This window comes from Typopeltis vanoorti, chromosome 11 (assembly GCF_054136105.1).
Source record: "Typopeltis vanoorti isolate ZY-2024b chromosome 11, IOZ_Tvanoo_1.0, whole genome shotgun sequence".
Lineage (NCBI taxonomy): Eukaryota > Metazoa > Arthropoda > Arachnida > Uropygi > Thelyphonidae > Typopeltis > Typopeltis vanoorti.
The window spans coordinates 84988015-85004901 of record NC_143559.1 but is presented as its reverse complement, the minus strand read 5'-3'; the positions used below and the strand labels follow the sequence as shown (position 1 = coordinate 85004901).

The 16887-nt window shown below is 36.1% G+C and overlaps 1 protein-coding gene across 7 annotated transcripts in view; it reads right to left on the bottom strand.

Annotated features, from left to right (window-relative positions):
- The window catches only part of LOC150101815 (phosphatidate cytidylyltransferase, mitochondrial), a 195858-nt gene that overhangs the window by 36491 nt on the left and 142480 nt on the right, over positions 1–16887 (bottom strand). For all 7 annotated transcript variants that reach the window (XM_090400300.1, XM_090400305.1, XM_090400304.1 and 4 more), the window contains one exon: positions 15986–16131. In XM_090400300.1, coding sequence (XP_090256426.1) covers positions 15986–16131 — 146 coding nt within the window. The remainder of the gene's footprint in view (positions 1–15985; positions 16132–16887) is intronic.

Here is a 16887-nt window from a genome sequence, read left to right as displayed (position 1 = left end):
AACCCTTTAACACCCGTGTTTCCTCAAATCATAATAATTTATTGTTTTTCATTTAGGATATGTAAGAAAACATGATAGTGGTTTTGAAGAAATTCGAAGACACAGAGCTGCGGGACATCAAGTTTGTCATGCTGCAAGAAAAGTCTGCAACTCAGATTCACCAAACACTGTGTGAGAATTTAGAGGACTGTGCCCCCCCCCCCCCCACTAGTATAACCAACAATTGAAAGTTGGGCATCCTGAGACAGATGCTCCCAGGTCAGGGAAACCTTCCACAGCAATCACACTTGAAAACTTCAATGCCATGAATCCTTGATGAACAAATACCAGCCAAAAACATTGCAAAGCCTGTGGAGACATTCAGGGAACAAGTTGGAATGGAGACACAAGGTTCTCCACAGCTAAAGAAGTTTCAAACCAAAAAGTCAGCAGGGAAGGTTCTTGCCATTGTGTTTAGGATATGGATGGTGTAATCCTTACCAAGTAACTCAAAAAAAGGTGACACTGTTACAGCAGCTCTGAAGGAATTGAAGTAGGTACTGAAGGAAAAACGCTGCAGAAAACTAAACAGAAGCGTGTTGCTTTTGCAGGACAATGCACCTGCTTATGAAATTTAACAGACAATACGCAACTTGGGATTTCAATGTCTACCTCATCCATCATATTCGCCAGACCTGGCCTCATCTGACTATTTCCTATTCCCAAATTTAAAAAAAAAAAAAAAAAAAAAAAAAAAAAAAAAAAAAAAAAAACTTGAAAGGATCAAAATTTACCATAGATAAATTCATATCTGCAGCTGAGGACTGGTTTGTGCAAAAAGGGAAAGACTTTTTTTTTTAAGAGGATTCGAAATGGTAGCATCATTGTAACAAGTGTGTAACACTTCATGAGGAATATGTAGAATAATGTGTAAGTTAAGAGGTTCTACCTCAATTCCTTCACAGTGGTTATCAGAAATATTCGGCACACCCTCGTAAGATTTAAATGTATGGGAAGCAGAATATAGGATGGTAGGGAGATATCTTAGAGAACGTAGAGGAGATGAGGATCTGTGATGTTGGTGGATAAGGACCTGAAATGTTGAAGATATTTTGTAAAATTGTGAGGCCTGCACAGCGCATTCTGGAACTGATGCCGAGAACACTGATGTAGGGGTAAGGATAAAATGACTCCATTCTATACAGCTTTATTCACACCGCAAAGGTTGAGCATGAAGACAGATTGAGGGAATGCCATTGTATAGTCTAGTGGATAAAGGACAAGGGGGGGGATGTCATCGAGATATTTAAGTTATTAAGGGATAATGAGTCAGATTTTTCATAGAATGGGTAGTGTCGGGGGAGAACAAGAGTCCATCCCTGGATGCTGTATGACGTGAACAAATGGGTAAGGACTGGTTTTTTTTTATGTGGTGAGTTGGGGGTGGTTGGAATGCATTGCCTGGAAGTATAGTGTGTGTGAAGACAGTGAATGCATTCAAGCCACAATATGATGAGCTGTGTGTGTGTGTGTAATGGAGAGTCTCCGATATATTAGACTCCAGGGAGGTCTAATAATAATAATAATAATACATGCATACCAGGTCGTATGACACATTAGGTTCCAGACCACCTCTGTATAACGAATTTCGTCGTATCGTGAATCACTGCCTTTTTTATCACTTGCAGAATGCATGTGATGGCTAAATAACGTTTTTACTAGTTAAATATGTGCATAAATGACGTAAATAAAGCATTTGTTTAAGTCAGTTATGCAAAAGAAATATTTAGAATAATTTTTGGAAACGTAAATAAAATTCTTAATTGCATGGCTGTTTCCCTATTTACACACCAATCAACAACATTAAAAGTTTTCCCATTTCATAAAAAAGATTGTCACGCTTACGAATAACTGTAATACTAACTAGTAGCTTTTTTTTTACCACTTGACTAAGGACTTTATATTTGTTTTTAACAAATCTAACAACAGTAATGTGAAGTAAGTTTAGCCTATGGCCTCTCTACGATACACCATTCTCAGCAAATTTAATTATTTTATTCTTAGTAGGTCATGTAACGCAACTTCTAGCTTATGCGACTTCTTTATAGTGGAGGCAATAGCAACTATACTTGGAATTTTATCAAAGCAATGACAAGAAAATAAATGGTATTAACAGTTTACAATTCACAGCCAACAAAACACCCAAACCCAAAAAGATGTAACAAGCAACGATTGTTTCATGGGAGTCGTTCGTTGCTAAAAAAAACCTTCATTGAGCTACTGCTGCATTGTACGGTGGGGAGACAGGAATATTTTGATAATCACCTAGAACAAAAATGACATTAAATTAAAGAAACTGATATAACCACAAGAAAGAACATATCTTAAAATCCTTTAACCCCATCTTTCATCAAACTGTAATAATTTGTTCTTTTTCTTTTAGGATATATAAGAAGAAATAAAATTAATTAATTTTTGTTCTGGATGTTCATCAAAACTTTTCATTCTCTCCCCCCTCGTATAATTTTTTTTTTTTATGTAGTGCCCATACACAAGAGGTTGGTTGATCAACTTATAGTACATTAGTACTGTGTATGGGCAGTGGGTTGGGAGAGGAAGAACTTGTTTACATTTGACTTAAATGACTGTAAATTGTATTCCTTGGGGGATTTGAAATAGGAAATGATCACCATTCAGTTTTCAGCAGATAGCCTTTAAAGGAATGCGGAGAACCAACCAGGGCTTCTGACCTAATGTCCAATCCTCACCTTCTCGTGGTGCACCCTGTTGGGTATCTGCTTGGATACTGAACGAACGAGGATGGGCTGGCAATTTGGGATTTAGCCGACCAAATTGTATTCTTATTGGTTAAACCAAAATAAAAAATGATGGTTCAACATGACAAAATTTCATGCCGGCTGGGGCATCGCCCAGTTAAACAAGGACCCGTTGTTTTCACCCTGGTTCCCTGGCAAAAAGTCAGGAAGTCAGCGAAAAGTCAGCTACTGGAACAAATCTGAAAACACACCCCAACTCAACATCACCAGAGTTAAAGATCGGTGCTATCAATATAAGAAGCCTGAATGGCAAAGAAATGGGGCTAGCTGAGGAATTAGATAAGTACCAGATCGACATAACAAGGGTGACCGAAACAAAAAAAGACAAAAACTGGTGAGATCTTTCTGAGCAATAAATACAAAATGTTATATCCAGGCAATGACAATCAAGGAAAAGAAGAAGTAGCCACAGTATTCAACACTAAATATGAGGCTAATCTTCTTGAATGGCAGGCAGTCTCCAGATATCAGAATAGGGAACTGGACAATGATACTTATTTGTGCCTATGGTCCCACAGAAGGTTCTACTAGGGTAGAAGTGGAGGAATTTTTTGAGTCTTTAGAGAAAGTAATTGACAATTGGTGATCTAAATAGCAAAGTAGGAAATGATTGTCAGACATACAAAAATATTTTGGGAAAATTTGGAAAAAAGAGCAAAGCTAATAATAATGGCAAATACCTGTTGGATTTCTGCTCAGGACATGGACTGGTTATTACTAATACCATGTTCCAACATAAAAATGTACACAAATTCACATGGAGAGAAGAGGCAAGGAATAAGAAAAGTCTCATTGACTATGTTATTGTCGATATTGATGTTTTCTCCTTGGTGCAGAGGATTTGAAATTGAGAGTGATCACTATATAGTCTTGAGCAGGATAAAATTGAATTTCATATTGAAAAGAATAACATGTAAGAAAGTTTTAAAGCGAATAAAAGTTGAGCAGCTTTCAGATGAACTGTAGACTAAAATACACAAAGGTTATTGAAGAAGAAATGAAAGTGTTTGAGAACAGGAACCAAACTTTGGAGATTCAGTGGCAAGCCTTGAAGAAAACATTGACTGATCAGCCAGAGAGGAATGTGGTGAGGTTGTCTTCAAGGATAGAAAAATCAGAACTCCATGGCGGACACAGGAAGTTAAAGAGGCAATGAAGGAAAAGAAGAAAACATATCAAAAGTTACTGGCAAATAAGTCAGCTTGTACTCTTAGAGAATACAGAGACAAATATAAGAAAGCTAAAAACTATGTAAAATTGGCTAAACAAATCCCATGGGAAGACTGGTAAGAACAAAGAAAATAAATATCAAGATGATGGCAAGATATTCTGGAGATTGCCGAAGAAGTTCAGAAAGGAGGAAAGAGCATTATAAAAGGAATTAGAGATAATAAAGGTGACAAAAAAACTGGAGAAAAAGATATTCTTGAAGTATGGAGTAATTATTTCAAAAAATTGCTAAATGAAACAAGCAGTGATAGCACTGTGGTAAAAAACGCTCAAAAGGCACACATTCAGGAATACATATCCATATTTCAAGTAGAAAAAGCCTTCAAAGGCTTGAAATGTGGAAAGGCAGCAGGAATAGATGATATTAGACCAGAAATGCTGAAGTATGGAGGTATAAAAGTCATACAGTGGCTGCACTGCATAGTTCAGAAAGCCTGGACAGAGGGATGAATTCCCGATGATTGGAATAGAGCTCTCATAGTACCCATATATAAAAAAGGAAATAAAACTGAATGTGAGAATTACAGATGTATTTCCCTACTGAGTGTTCCTGGTAAGATCTATGCAAGTATACTTGAGAAACGGTTGAGAAGGATTGTGAAAGAAAAGCTTGGGTAAGAACAAGCTGGATTCAGGCCAAATAGAGGCTGTCAGGATCAGATCTTCACTTTACAACAAATAGTTGAGAAATCATGGGAATATAACAAAGATCTGTATTTAAGTTTTGTAGATCTGGAAAAGGCATATGACAAGGTGTGCTAAGAGAGAACTATTCAATACGCTACAGTTATATGGTGTCAATGGGGCTTTATATCAAGCAATACTTAGTCTCTATTTGAGTTGTAAGTCGGCAGTTAGAATTGAAGGAAGTACAGGAAGATGACTTCCATACTTCACGCCAACAAATTAGATATCAGGTTTAATTAAATCTGGTGTCAGACAAGGATGTACTTTATCCCCTCTATTATTCATTATCTATATGGATCACATTATGAAGGAAAGTGGTATTAAACCTGATATCAAAATTGGAGATGTTAATGTCATCTCTTGATTTTATGTGGACGATGTTAAGCTTCTAAATAAATCCACTACAAGTCTGCAAGATTCCCTTACTAAATTGAATAACTGTTGTAATAGATATGGTATGAAGGTCAGCAATATCAAAACAAAGACAATGAAAATAGGCAGAAGCATTGAAAATATCAACGGCAATGTGAATGGAGAACTTATACAACAAGGAAAACATTTCAGCTACTTAGGCATGATTTTTAGTGAAGATGGTAAATTAAATATGTAAATGCACAACAGAATCAACAAAGCTGGGATGGCAGGAAGTCAACTAAATAAATTTATATGGAATAAGAGAAATAAGTCAAAACACTAAATTAGCTGTATACAAGACAGTATTCAAACCAATTTTAACTTATGGATCTGAGAGCTGGGTCAGAAGTAAAATACTTGACCAAAGACTAGAGACTGCAGATATGAGAGTCCTGAGAAAGATTAGGGACACAAACAGATGGCATCAATGGCAATATCATATTAAAAAGAAGAATAGTAAGAAAGACCTTGACATTGTCAGCATCCAGGAATGTGTTAGCAGAGCTAATCTCAGGTGGTATGGTCACTTAAACAGAATGGGCGAGGACAGATTAGCAAAATAAGTGTTCTCTGTCAGGTTGGCAGGAAAAAGACTCAGAGGAAGACCAAGATAGGTGGATTGATATGGTACAAAGTGCCTTAGATGATAGAAATATAATATCTGATTATGTTGGAGTCTTGACAGATAACAGATTGATTTGGTGGAAAATTGTTGAGGGTACATGTCAGGAATTTGATGATGTTCCCAAGTTAGTGCAACTGTGTCCAGGTGAAATGGCTGTGAGAAGGGAACTGAAAGAATTTGAAAGAGGCATTGTAACAGAATTCTATGTTGCAGGCCTATCTCTTTGGCAAACTGTTAACAAATTGGACCATCCAAGATCAACAATCAGATAGTATACTGAGATGGAAGTATGGTATACTATCACTGATTGTTGACCAGTGATAGTATACTGAGATGGAAGCATGGTATACTATCACTGATTGTTGACCAGTGATAGTATACTGAGATGGAAGCATGGTATACTATCACTGATTGTTGACCAGTGATAGTATACACTGAGATGGAACACAGGGAGTCGTCTGCAAGTGCTGTCCACAGTGGATGACCCACCATACTCATCGAACATGACTGTAGGGTGCCACAAAGGATAATATGTAAAAGCTGCTCATCAGATGATGCTGAATGCAAACTTCCGAGCACTGACTGGAACACAAATCTGCACAAAAACATTCGGAACTGATGCTTACAACATGGGTTTCAATGGTTGGACTGCAATATGCAAGCCAAATATTACTTGAACAAACATGCAGTGTCATCTTCAGTGGTGCAAAGATTGTATACAGTGGGACATGGAAGCTTGGAAAGCTGTGTTATGGAGTAACAAATCACCTACATCCTCTATCAAGCAGATGGATGGCAGATGCCTGGTGAACATCTCTTATCAGAGTATGTAACCCCCAACAATGAAATTCAGAGGTGGCAGTGTAATGGTATGGTCCTGTTTTTCCTAGCTTGGCCTCAGACCTCTGCAGTGCAATGCTTCCTACTTCGTGGTGTTTCTACAGAATTGACCATTGTCTCTTTCAGCAAGACAATGCACCATGTTATAAGGCTGTTGCTGAAACAGCATAGTTTGTTGACATGAACGTCACATTTGACTGGCCTCCACAGAACCCTTATCTCAATCAGGGTTTTGTGAGGTCAAGAGATGTCCACTCCACAATAGTCCAGGACCTGATTACATGCCCACAGAAAGAATGGTCCTAAATTCCAATTGATCGCAATTGTGGAAAGTATGTGCCAAAGGATTGCTGCAGTTATCACATTGAAAGGGGAATACTACATCTTATTAAGGTGGGCATCATGGCTGTTTGTTCCTCACACTATGGTGTCCACTGACTTCTTTCCAAGCTCTGTGTGTGTGTGTGTGTGTGTGCGCGCACGTGCCCTGATGCCACAAGTGTTTTCATACATTCTGTTTGGATATTTGTTTGTGTACTCACCACTGATAAGTCATCATCACCAGTTCCACTCTTAAGGACATGCTTGATCGCGAACCTTATCAATATGACAATTATTATTTTGGTCCTTATGAGTTGTAGAGTAGGTGTCCTCCTGCCAGCCTGGTTGGCCGAGTGGTCAGCGTATCTGCTCTCCAGCCAAAAGGCTGCGGGTTCAAATCGCAACATGGGCATGGATGTTTGTGATTGTCTGTGAAAATACTAGTGGTGGTAAGCAGCGGTAGATGGCGTTGGTGTTGATGATGAAGGTAGTTGCAGTTGGTGGAGACAGAGTTGTAGCGTAGGTGCCCTCCCTCGATGAGTCTTTGAGCTCCTTGGAGGTGTTAGGTTGTTAGATTGTGATAGAGTGGAAATTTATGAATTCCTATCTTATCACAGTCTAACATGCTTTACCAAACAAAAGAATGAGATAAATACAATAAATTGCCTCTAAGTGTGGAATAAGTATTATGTATATAGAAATCAAGTGTGTTCTGTTATGAAAAGATTAAATAAGTATGTATTTTGCCATTCACGAATGTGGTTAATTCAATATTGAAAGTGTAAAACATTAGCAGAGCATTATGAAATATGTATAAAAGAATTATAAAATGTAAGCACAAATTCAACAGTTGGGGGGAAGTCAAGTCCAAAGGTTACGCGGAGGAGCGGCTCGCACGTCAGCATACGTGCAATAAGCAGGGCAGAGAATGGACGCCATGACGTAATATCAAGTGCGAGTCGGCCGGACATCGAAAGGGGCAAGAATCGCCGAGAAGGAAAGAGAAAATATAAGGGTCACGACCCTGTAACAAGGCTTTTTTTCCCTGGATTTCCTGTGTATTCGTCCCTCGTGGTGGCAGAGAGGGTGACGGTGCCTCGATGTCGGATGGATCCCGATAGGCAGTCGCGGGTCTTGGCAGCAGTATCTCCATGGGAAGAAGCAAGTCTGGCCGTCCACAGAAGGCCAGTCTCCTGTGAACCTATGAAGCACTAAAGAGCCGAAAAGGGAAGATAAGTAAACTTTGTTTGTGTTTAACAGAATATGTGCCATGTTAATATGTTATGGAAAAGGAACATTAATGTTATAGGATAAGATTGTATTGCTATCAGTTTAGAGGGATATTGAATTTAATCTTACCATCTGTCGTTGTGTTTAAGTTCGCTTTTATACTGAATGAAGTTAAGGATATGTTAGAGTAAAGAATTGGCATAATATAAAGAGATTGTGAAAGATATGAATGTTATCTTGTGTGGTCTGACAGAGCTACGGAGTTTTAGATTGATTGTGATAATAGTACATGATTAATGCATTAGCGAAGGTTAATATAATTCTTACTTTAGGAAGTTACTGTATAATATTTTATAAGTGTAATAGTAGTGTTTGAATTTTATATACCTTGTCTGAAACTCCCTTAAGATGGGATTTGATTTAGTGTTATTATGTGTATCAACCTTTGAGTATAATAAACCTTGCTTTTGATTCTAACAAAGACTTTCTGTGATTTCTGGAATCCGATGCACCGCTTATAAAATATTAATGCGAACCTATGCGGGATATTTGAAAAGGGTATATTTTGGCCATGTCTGCAGAGTTGATAGGTATCATTAAGTACTGTCCTGAGATTACCTCTTGGTTGTTAATATTTAATAATCTAACAGCGCTAAGGCGCAGCGAAACAAATAAATTTCTTGGAGTTATACGAGAGGTAAATCTTAGCCACTCTGATACTGCCTCTATCTCAAGGAAATTCCATTGTCCCTCAGAGGTACCACGTGCTGCCCGATAGTGTATTATGGAGGTAAAGCAACAAAGGTTTAAAATAGGTGTGAATAAGAAGAAGCGATACAACATAAATGGTGCAGCCGATAAGGTTAATATAGAAGGTTAGGTTAGAAAAGATTGAATAAAATACAACCATTATATAAATAAAAGACAACAATTGAATTCAACAACGTAATAATAATAATAATAATATGCATGCATATACTCCAGATGATGCTGTAATATGAAGGTTGACACATTGAGAATTAGTAGTCTTAATATGATAGTAGTCTCCATAAATTTACGAAAATTTATGGAGACTACTTGGAGAATTTTATTGGCTCAAAATATTTTTAATTAGGAATACTAACTCTTTGTTAGATTAAAATGATGCCATGAGTGTTTTCTGTTTGTGTACTCACTACTGATAAGTTGTCATCACCAGTTCCACTCTTAAGGACATGCTTGATCAGGGGCACGCCAGTATTGTTTGGCACCTGTGTGCAAAACTTTAGTTAGCACCCCAATACCCCTCTCCCCAATAAAAAAAATCACTTTATAAAAACCTATCAGTGAGTAAAAATGAAATACGAAATATATTAATTATAAGTTTATTGAACAAAAAGCAGAAATTACAAAAAAAAAGTATAAAAAAGAACAAAAATAATTTGGAAAAAAATAAAGTAATTTATGTTATTTGGCAATAAAATCATTTGCAAATTTACGTTTCTACGTAAATTAACAGATAAACTTACAGCTTTATAAAAACAAAAATATTAAATAATTTTTGGTACAAAATTAAACTAACTATATTTTATTTGGCAAGAAAATCACTTTGTCATTTGTATAGGTATAAATAAGAAACAGATAAACTTACAAGTATATAAAATAGGAACATTATTAAACATTATTGGGTAAAGAAATAGGTAAATAAATATTTAAACAGAAAGAAAAATCACTTAGTGAATTGAAGTTTTCTAGATTTAATTAATGAAAATTCTCGAATAATATCATTATATCAAGTTGATCCAAAATATCTGACTTTATTGATATAATGGCAAGATTTGAAAGTCTGTTTTGTACCATTGTGGAGCGCAAGTAGTTTTTAATAATTTTAAGTTTAGAAAAGGACCGTTCTGTAGATGCTACAGATACCGATAATGACAAAAGAAGAGAAATTGTAAAGTTTGGATAAACTGTGATTAAGTTGTAATCGTTTGAATAAATATACTAAATTATCTGATATATATCGTTTTTAAAATTAGAAATAAATGGTTGACAGTGTAAAATTTCTTCGCATAAATCGTCTGCGTCAATGTCTGAATGATTCTCATGTGTTAATTTTTGTCGTAACTTTTTACAACAAAATAATAAATATTCTTTATTTTGTGAAGTACTTAACAAATACAAAAACTGAAATGAATTCATATGTTCTTTTATTAAAATAAATCTTTCCTACAAAGATTCTAATGTTTGATCTATTATGCAGAGAAAAAAATTTACTTTAAATGAAATTGTGTTGTCTTTTTACGTCACCTTAGTGTCTACTACTACAAAATACAGATTCTGAGTCAAATTTTGCTGCAATTAATTTTGAGCCTTCTACAATTTCTTTGAAAGTTTCATCATACCTATAATCGCATGGATAGGCTCATGACATGTTGTAATAGATTTAACATTATTGATATGAACACAGATGGATATAAGAAAATAACTATTTATTAACTTAAAACCTAATATTTCGCTGGTATTATATCCAGCATCTTCAGAGCACACAACACAAAGTTTGTTACAAATGCAAGACAACCACAATCCGGTGTAACAGTGGGGCTAGTATAAGTAATTGCAGCGTGCAACACAAGACTAAAGTCCTAATAGGGCGCCATCTAGGTTAAATAAAAAAAAAAGTTAAAAGTTTTGAAATAGTAGTCCAAATAATAGTCTTAGAAAGTTTGAAAAAAATAAAATAAAATAAAGTAATAAATATTAATTTGGCCTTAGGATAACTGTCTCCCAATTCTTTGGTAGATTTATACAGCCATACTTGTTAAGGTTTGGAGTATGTTTTAAGGCTTCTATTGATTCCAGGAACAACCTCTCTGACTTGTAGAAGCTTCTGTGCATTACTTTTGTTTTTTTTACAGTTGATCCTGTGTGTGCTGGGGTATCCAAAGCATGGTCTGCCAGACCCGACTTGCTATAGCAAAAGTGTCGGCTATATTTTTTTGTTCACTGAGGCAGATGTCCACAGTTCTTCCTGTCTGTACGCAGTAGGCTTGATGGCAAGAACAGGGTACTTCATAGACTCCTGGATGTGATAAAGGAGTGCATTTATCCTTAGGTGAACAGATAAGAGTTGCTAATTTCACATAAGGTTTAAATACAGTGCGCAGTTGGTGTTTGTTAAGCACCCTAGATACCTTTTCAGATGTGCCTTTAATAGAGGGAATTTCTGGGTAGCATTTAGTATGTTATCTATCTTAAGGGGATTATAACCATAGGTTAAGAAGTTGTGACATAGGTGAGAAAGTTCAGCAGTGAGAGCAATGTTATTGGAACAGATTGCTCTAGCTCTATGGGTTAGTGTTTTTAAAATACCATATTGTTGAGAAGGGTGATGGTGTGATTGTTTGTGTATCTCCCTGTATGTGTGGGTTTTCTATAAACAGAAAATGATAAGGAACCTTCTGGAAGACGTGTGATTAGTGTGTCCAGGAAGGGCAGGCAGTCATTGGCTTCTAGTTCCATTGTAAAGTGGATTTTAGGGTGCTGGCTATTTATCATTATTATTACGGGCGACTTCAGGGAGTCCTTAGACTCATCGAGGGAGGCCCTAAACATCATGTCCACACAACTATATGACATTCTCACAGCATCTATCATACCATGCCTTGAACTCACTCACTCACTGTCATAGCACCCACAACAGACTCTGGCAGCTTATTCCACTCATTTACCACTCTAAAAGTAAAGCACCCAGCTCTAACACCCTCTGCTAACCACACTCTTGCCCAGCTTCCATAGGTGTCCCCTAGTTCTCCCACCACCAATCCTGATCTCAAAAATATCCTCTGAATCCTATAGAAACCCTTTAGCAATTTGAATGTCTCAATCATATCTCCCCTTTTATATTATCTCCCACAACAGACTCTGGCAGCTTATTCCACTCATTTACCACTCTAAAAGTAAAGCACCCAGCTCTAACACCCTCTGCTAACCACACTCTTGCCCAGCTTCCATAGGTGTCCCCTAGTTCTCCCACCACCAATCCTGATCTCAAAAATATCCTCTGAATCCTATAGAAACCCTTTCGCAATTTGAATGTCTCAATCATATCTCCCCTTTTCCACCTATCAACTAATTTCTGCAACCCACAAATCTTCAACCTGTTCTCATATGGTTCATTCCATAGACCCGCTATCATCTTAGTCACTCGCCTCTGGATCCTCTCCACCTCCTTCCCATCAAGAAGGAATCTAGGTGACCAAATCTGGGCACAGTAGTCGAAATAAGGTCTTATCAAGACTCGGTACACAGGTACAATAACTTGCTTGTCTCTGCTAGTCAAGGTATTTTTCAACAACCAATTTAGATGCACTAAAAATGTATTCAATGTGTCTAGGCCATGTGGCCAAATAGCAAACACATCATCAACATAGCATAGCCAGAGACTAGGTTTGAGAGTGGCAAAATTTTGTCAGCCTCTTCTCAAGTAGGCTTGCATAAATGTTACCTAGAACACTCAGTAAAAAAAAATTCCTCTTTAATTCTCACATTCAGCTTTATTCTCCTTTTTATAAATGGTAACTATGAAAGCTCTACTTCAATCGAATGGAATTCAACCTTCTGACTAGGCCTTCTTGAATTATGCAGTGTAATCACTGCAAACTTTTATACCTCATACCTCAATATTGGAGCATTCTGGTCAAGTATCATCTATCTAATCCAGCTGCCTATCCATTTCAAGCTTTTCATAGCTTTTTTTCTACCTCAAATAATGATATGTACTCTTGTTTGCATTTCTCTTGAATACATTCATTACTTCAAAGTACAGGGGGGGAGGGGGTCCTCGACCTACGTCATCCTCAACATGCGTCGTTTCGACTTTACAGTGGTAATCCCTTAAATAATTTAAAAAATAAATTTCGACTTGAAGCAGCGCAACGTAAAATTCAAACTTCGCAGGTGAACTTGTTTGTGAATGCAGCAGAAGAATACGCCATTACACGGTGTTTGTTTGGGAGAGGTGGCGTCAGAGTGTATGCTTGGGTCCCAGCATACACTCTTCGGGTACCGCGTGCTTTGTTTGCATCCACTCTCTCACTTTTGTGTTTCTGTTTTTTTGTGACTTTTTACCCTTCAATATGGCTCCCAAACGTAAGGCAGACTCTTTCGATGGCAGTGTGTTGAAGAAAAGGAAAGCCATTACATTAGAAGTGAAATTAGACATTATTAAAAGGGCAAAAAAGGGAGAAACGCCAATGAACATCGGCCACGTGTTGAAGTTCTGTTTCTTGATATATACGTATGACTTTAGGGTATTTTAGGTTAGGTAAGTAACTTAGGCTATGGTAATTCTGACTTGCATTGAAAATCGCCTTACGTCGGTCCGCAGGAATCAATCTCCAACGTAACTCGAGGACCCCCTGTAATTAACTCCAGACATCTAGTATATCCATATCGTGAGTTATCTCCAGGACTGTTTCTTTAACTTCTTGTGTCCACCAGTGTTTTTATTTTCCTATCCTAGCAAATAACTTCATGCATTCCTAGCTGAATCAATCAATGTTTTCTTCTAAGTTTGCTACTGAAACTCCAAGATTTGTTTCTTGTTTTTGAATTATTTCATTTTTTTCTTGAATAATGTTTATATAGTTGAGTCTGCAATTTACCTGTAAAAGCTGCTCAACTTTAATTCTTTTTAAAACTTTATTACATATTGTTCTTTTTAAATTTGATATTCATCTTTATCCTATTTAAAACTAAGTTACAATCGCTTCCAATTTGAAATCCTCTATATATTCTTGTATCCTGTACCAACATGAAGATATCACTATCAACAATGACATAGTCAATAAGGCTTTTCTTATTTCCTGTTTCTTCTCTGCGTGTGAACTCGTGCATATCTTTATATTGGAACATGCTGTTAGTAATGACTAGTCTGTATCCTGAGAAGAAATCCAGCTGGTACTTACCATTATTGTTAGACCTACCCATTTCTCCAAATCCAAAAATGTCTCTATATGCCTGATGGGATTCATTTCCTATTCTGCTGTTTAAATCTCCAACAAGAACCACTTTTCCATGTTCTGTATGTCAGCTGCTAACTCTAATAATAAAGAAAAAGTGGAGAAAATCCTCCACTTCTTCCTTAGAATCTTCTGTGGGATCATAAGCACAAAGAGGTTTCATTGTTCATTTCCCCATTTTGAAGTGTATCCACATCGCTCTACTTGAAACTTCAAGAATGAAAAATTGATTCTTAAAGTTGTAACAACAGTAATAGCTTATTGTCTCAGGTACCTTAGTTTCTAGACTATATGATATTGGACCTTTAAGCTCACAAACAATTTCATAAGACTTGATCATGAAACCTGCATGAGAGTATGAAATCATAAAAAAACATTACAAGAGATCAAGGATCATGACATAACAGAACTAGAACTACCTATTCAAATGACAGTACTAGAAAATGAAAATAACAATGCCAAACACAGCTTTATGGATAATGTGTATAATCCAAACATTTATGGAAAACAGACTATTCCAAGCAGGAGAAACTTTAGAGATCTTAGCTACCACATTCATAAAATATATAACAAAAGGGCAATCTTCATCTTCCCCTCAAGATATCTTCACTCAATTTTCTTTCTTTCCGAAATCTACAAACTTCTTTAGCTTACTATGATCAATCAGAGAAATGTGCAGGAGGAAAATGACATATACTTCAACTGATATGAGAAGAGTGATCTGGTTTAGCATATGACTATGATGTGTAGTCTGTCAAAAGAAAAGAAAATTTAAAGACATGCAAATCAACCTTTACCATACAAAACAACCCAATCTTTATCCCTTTTCCTAGTAATCCAAGATTTGGGAACCTCCATGTCAAAAATAAAGCAGTTATAGCAATCTTTTGATGCTAAACCTCTTAGAGCTACTTCAGATAGGCAACTTTTTATTCTCTCCAATAATTTAGGTTTCAGTTTTGAGTATAACTATGCTCTGATGTTGCTACAGTGACTTTGATACAATATTCATAAAGCTTTAAATGAAATAAAGTACACACTGTTAAATAGTTTTTAAAAAGTTATACAATGCACAAATGATAGGTATTAAGATATTAAAATTAAAATGCCAGTTGAGGAACTAATATCAAAGAAAATGTAAGATTGATTAACATTTTTCCTGTTGAAAATTTCAACAGGAAGAAAGTTTGTGAAAAATATGCTAAAAAAAAAAATTCACTCAAGGAAGGAATTTTTGGCAAAAAGAAAAATAAAGAATGGTTGTGGTATTAATATACAATGATGATTATTAATGTGTGGTAATTTCTAATGATCATATTTTGAGTAAGAGATCAAGGAAAGCAAAAACAATCTAGCATAACTAAGTCTTCTGGACCTTAGTGTTCTTATTGCTGATATATATAAAACATAAGCAATATAGAATCAACGGTTCAGCAAGTTAGATAATTAAAAGTGGTTAGCGTATCTATCCGCTCTCCAGCCAAAAGGCTGCAGGTTCAAATCCCGCCGTGGGTATGGATGTTTGTCTGTAGAAATTTTAGTGGTGGTAGTGATGGGCGGTAGATGGCGTTGGTGTAGTTGCGGTTAGTTGTAGTCAGGGACTGAGTTGTGGAGACGGAGAGTTGTAGAGTAGGTGCCTTCCCTCGATGAGTCTTTGGACTCCCTGGAGGTGTCATGTAATAATAATAATAAAATAAATAAATAAAAATGTTGAGAATTGAGCATTTCCCATTGCACAAATAACACTTTATACCACACTGATGTTAATAATCTGAAATGCATCATTACAGAAAACATACTGTACAAAGAAAAACCGTTACCTGAATTTTTCCCTCACTATGATTCCAGTGTAATAAAGGCATGGTCTTCATTGCAGGTTCATATAATGATCTGAACTTATCTAACTGTGGCTTCACAATTTTGAAAACTTTCTGCTTATCTTCTCCAAAAAGCATTCTGAAATCACCTACAAAAAAAAATGCTGAATTTAAGTGAAAGAACACAGCATAATTACAATGCTGTTAAATAATTTGAAAACATTAAATACTTATTAGGTTTAATAAATCCTCAGCTAGTGGTATGATTAATAATAGAAATTCAGCATTTATAGCTTTAAAAATTATTAAAGAAAGTAGCATCAAACATCAAAAACTGGAAGTATTCTCTTTACGCAGATAATATACACCTAAATAAATAAATCTTGTACAACTCTTCAGGATTCTAACTAAAGTGAATAACTGCTGCAACAAATCTGATAAGAAAAATCAGCAAGGAAAAGACAGAACTTCTGAAAATATGCAGGAATATGAAACAAAACAAACTTGCCTTTTTAATGGAAAGCCTATAAAACAAGTAAAATATTTTATGCATAATTTTTAGTAAAGGTGGCAACTTAAATACAGAAACATTTCAGTTTTTAGAAAAGAAACTCACACTTATTGTTACATCTATGCTAATTCTCATCATCATAGTCAAAAGTTGGAACTATTAAAACCCTGTTACATCAAAAACAGAATAAGCCAAAGCTATTGTACACCCACACTTCGAAGAACCGACCTTGGCTTTGTGCCAAGAATAATCAATTCATGCTGAAGGGGAGAAAAAAATAAAGGATGCATGAATTGGCTACCAACACATGAAGTCACATGCTTTATACATAAATTTTGCAACTGTTGTACAAGCAAAATAGCTACCACTTTAGGAACTAGAATTTTCATAAAAG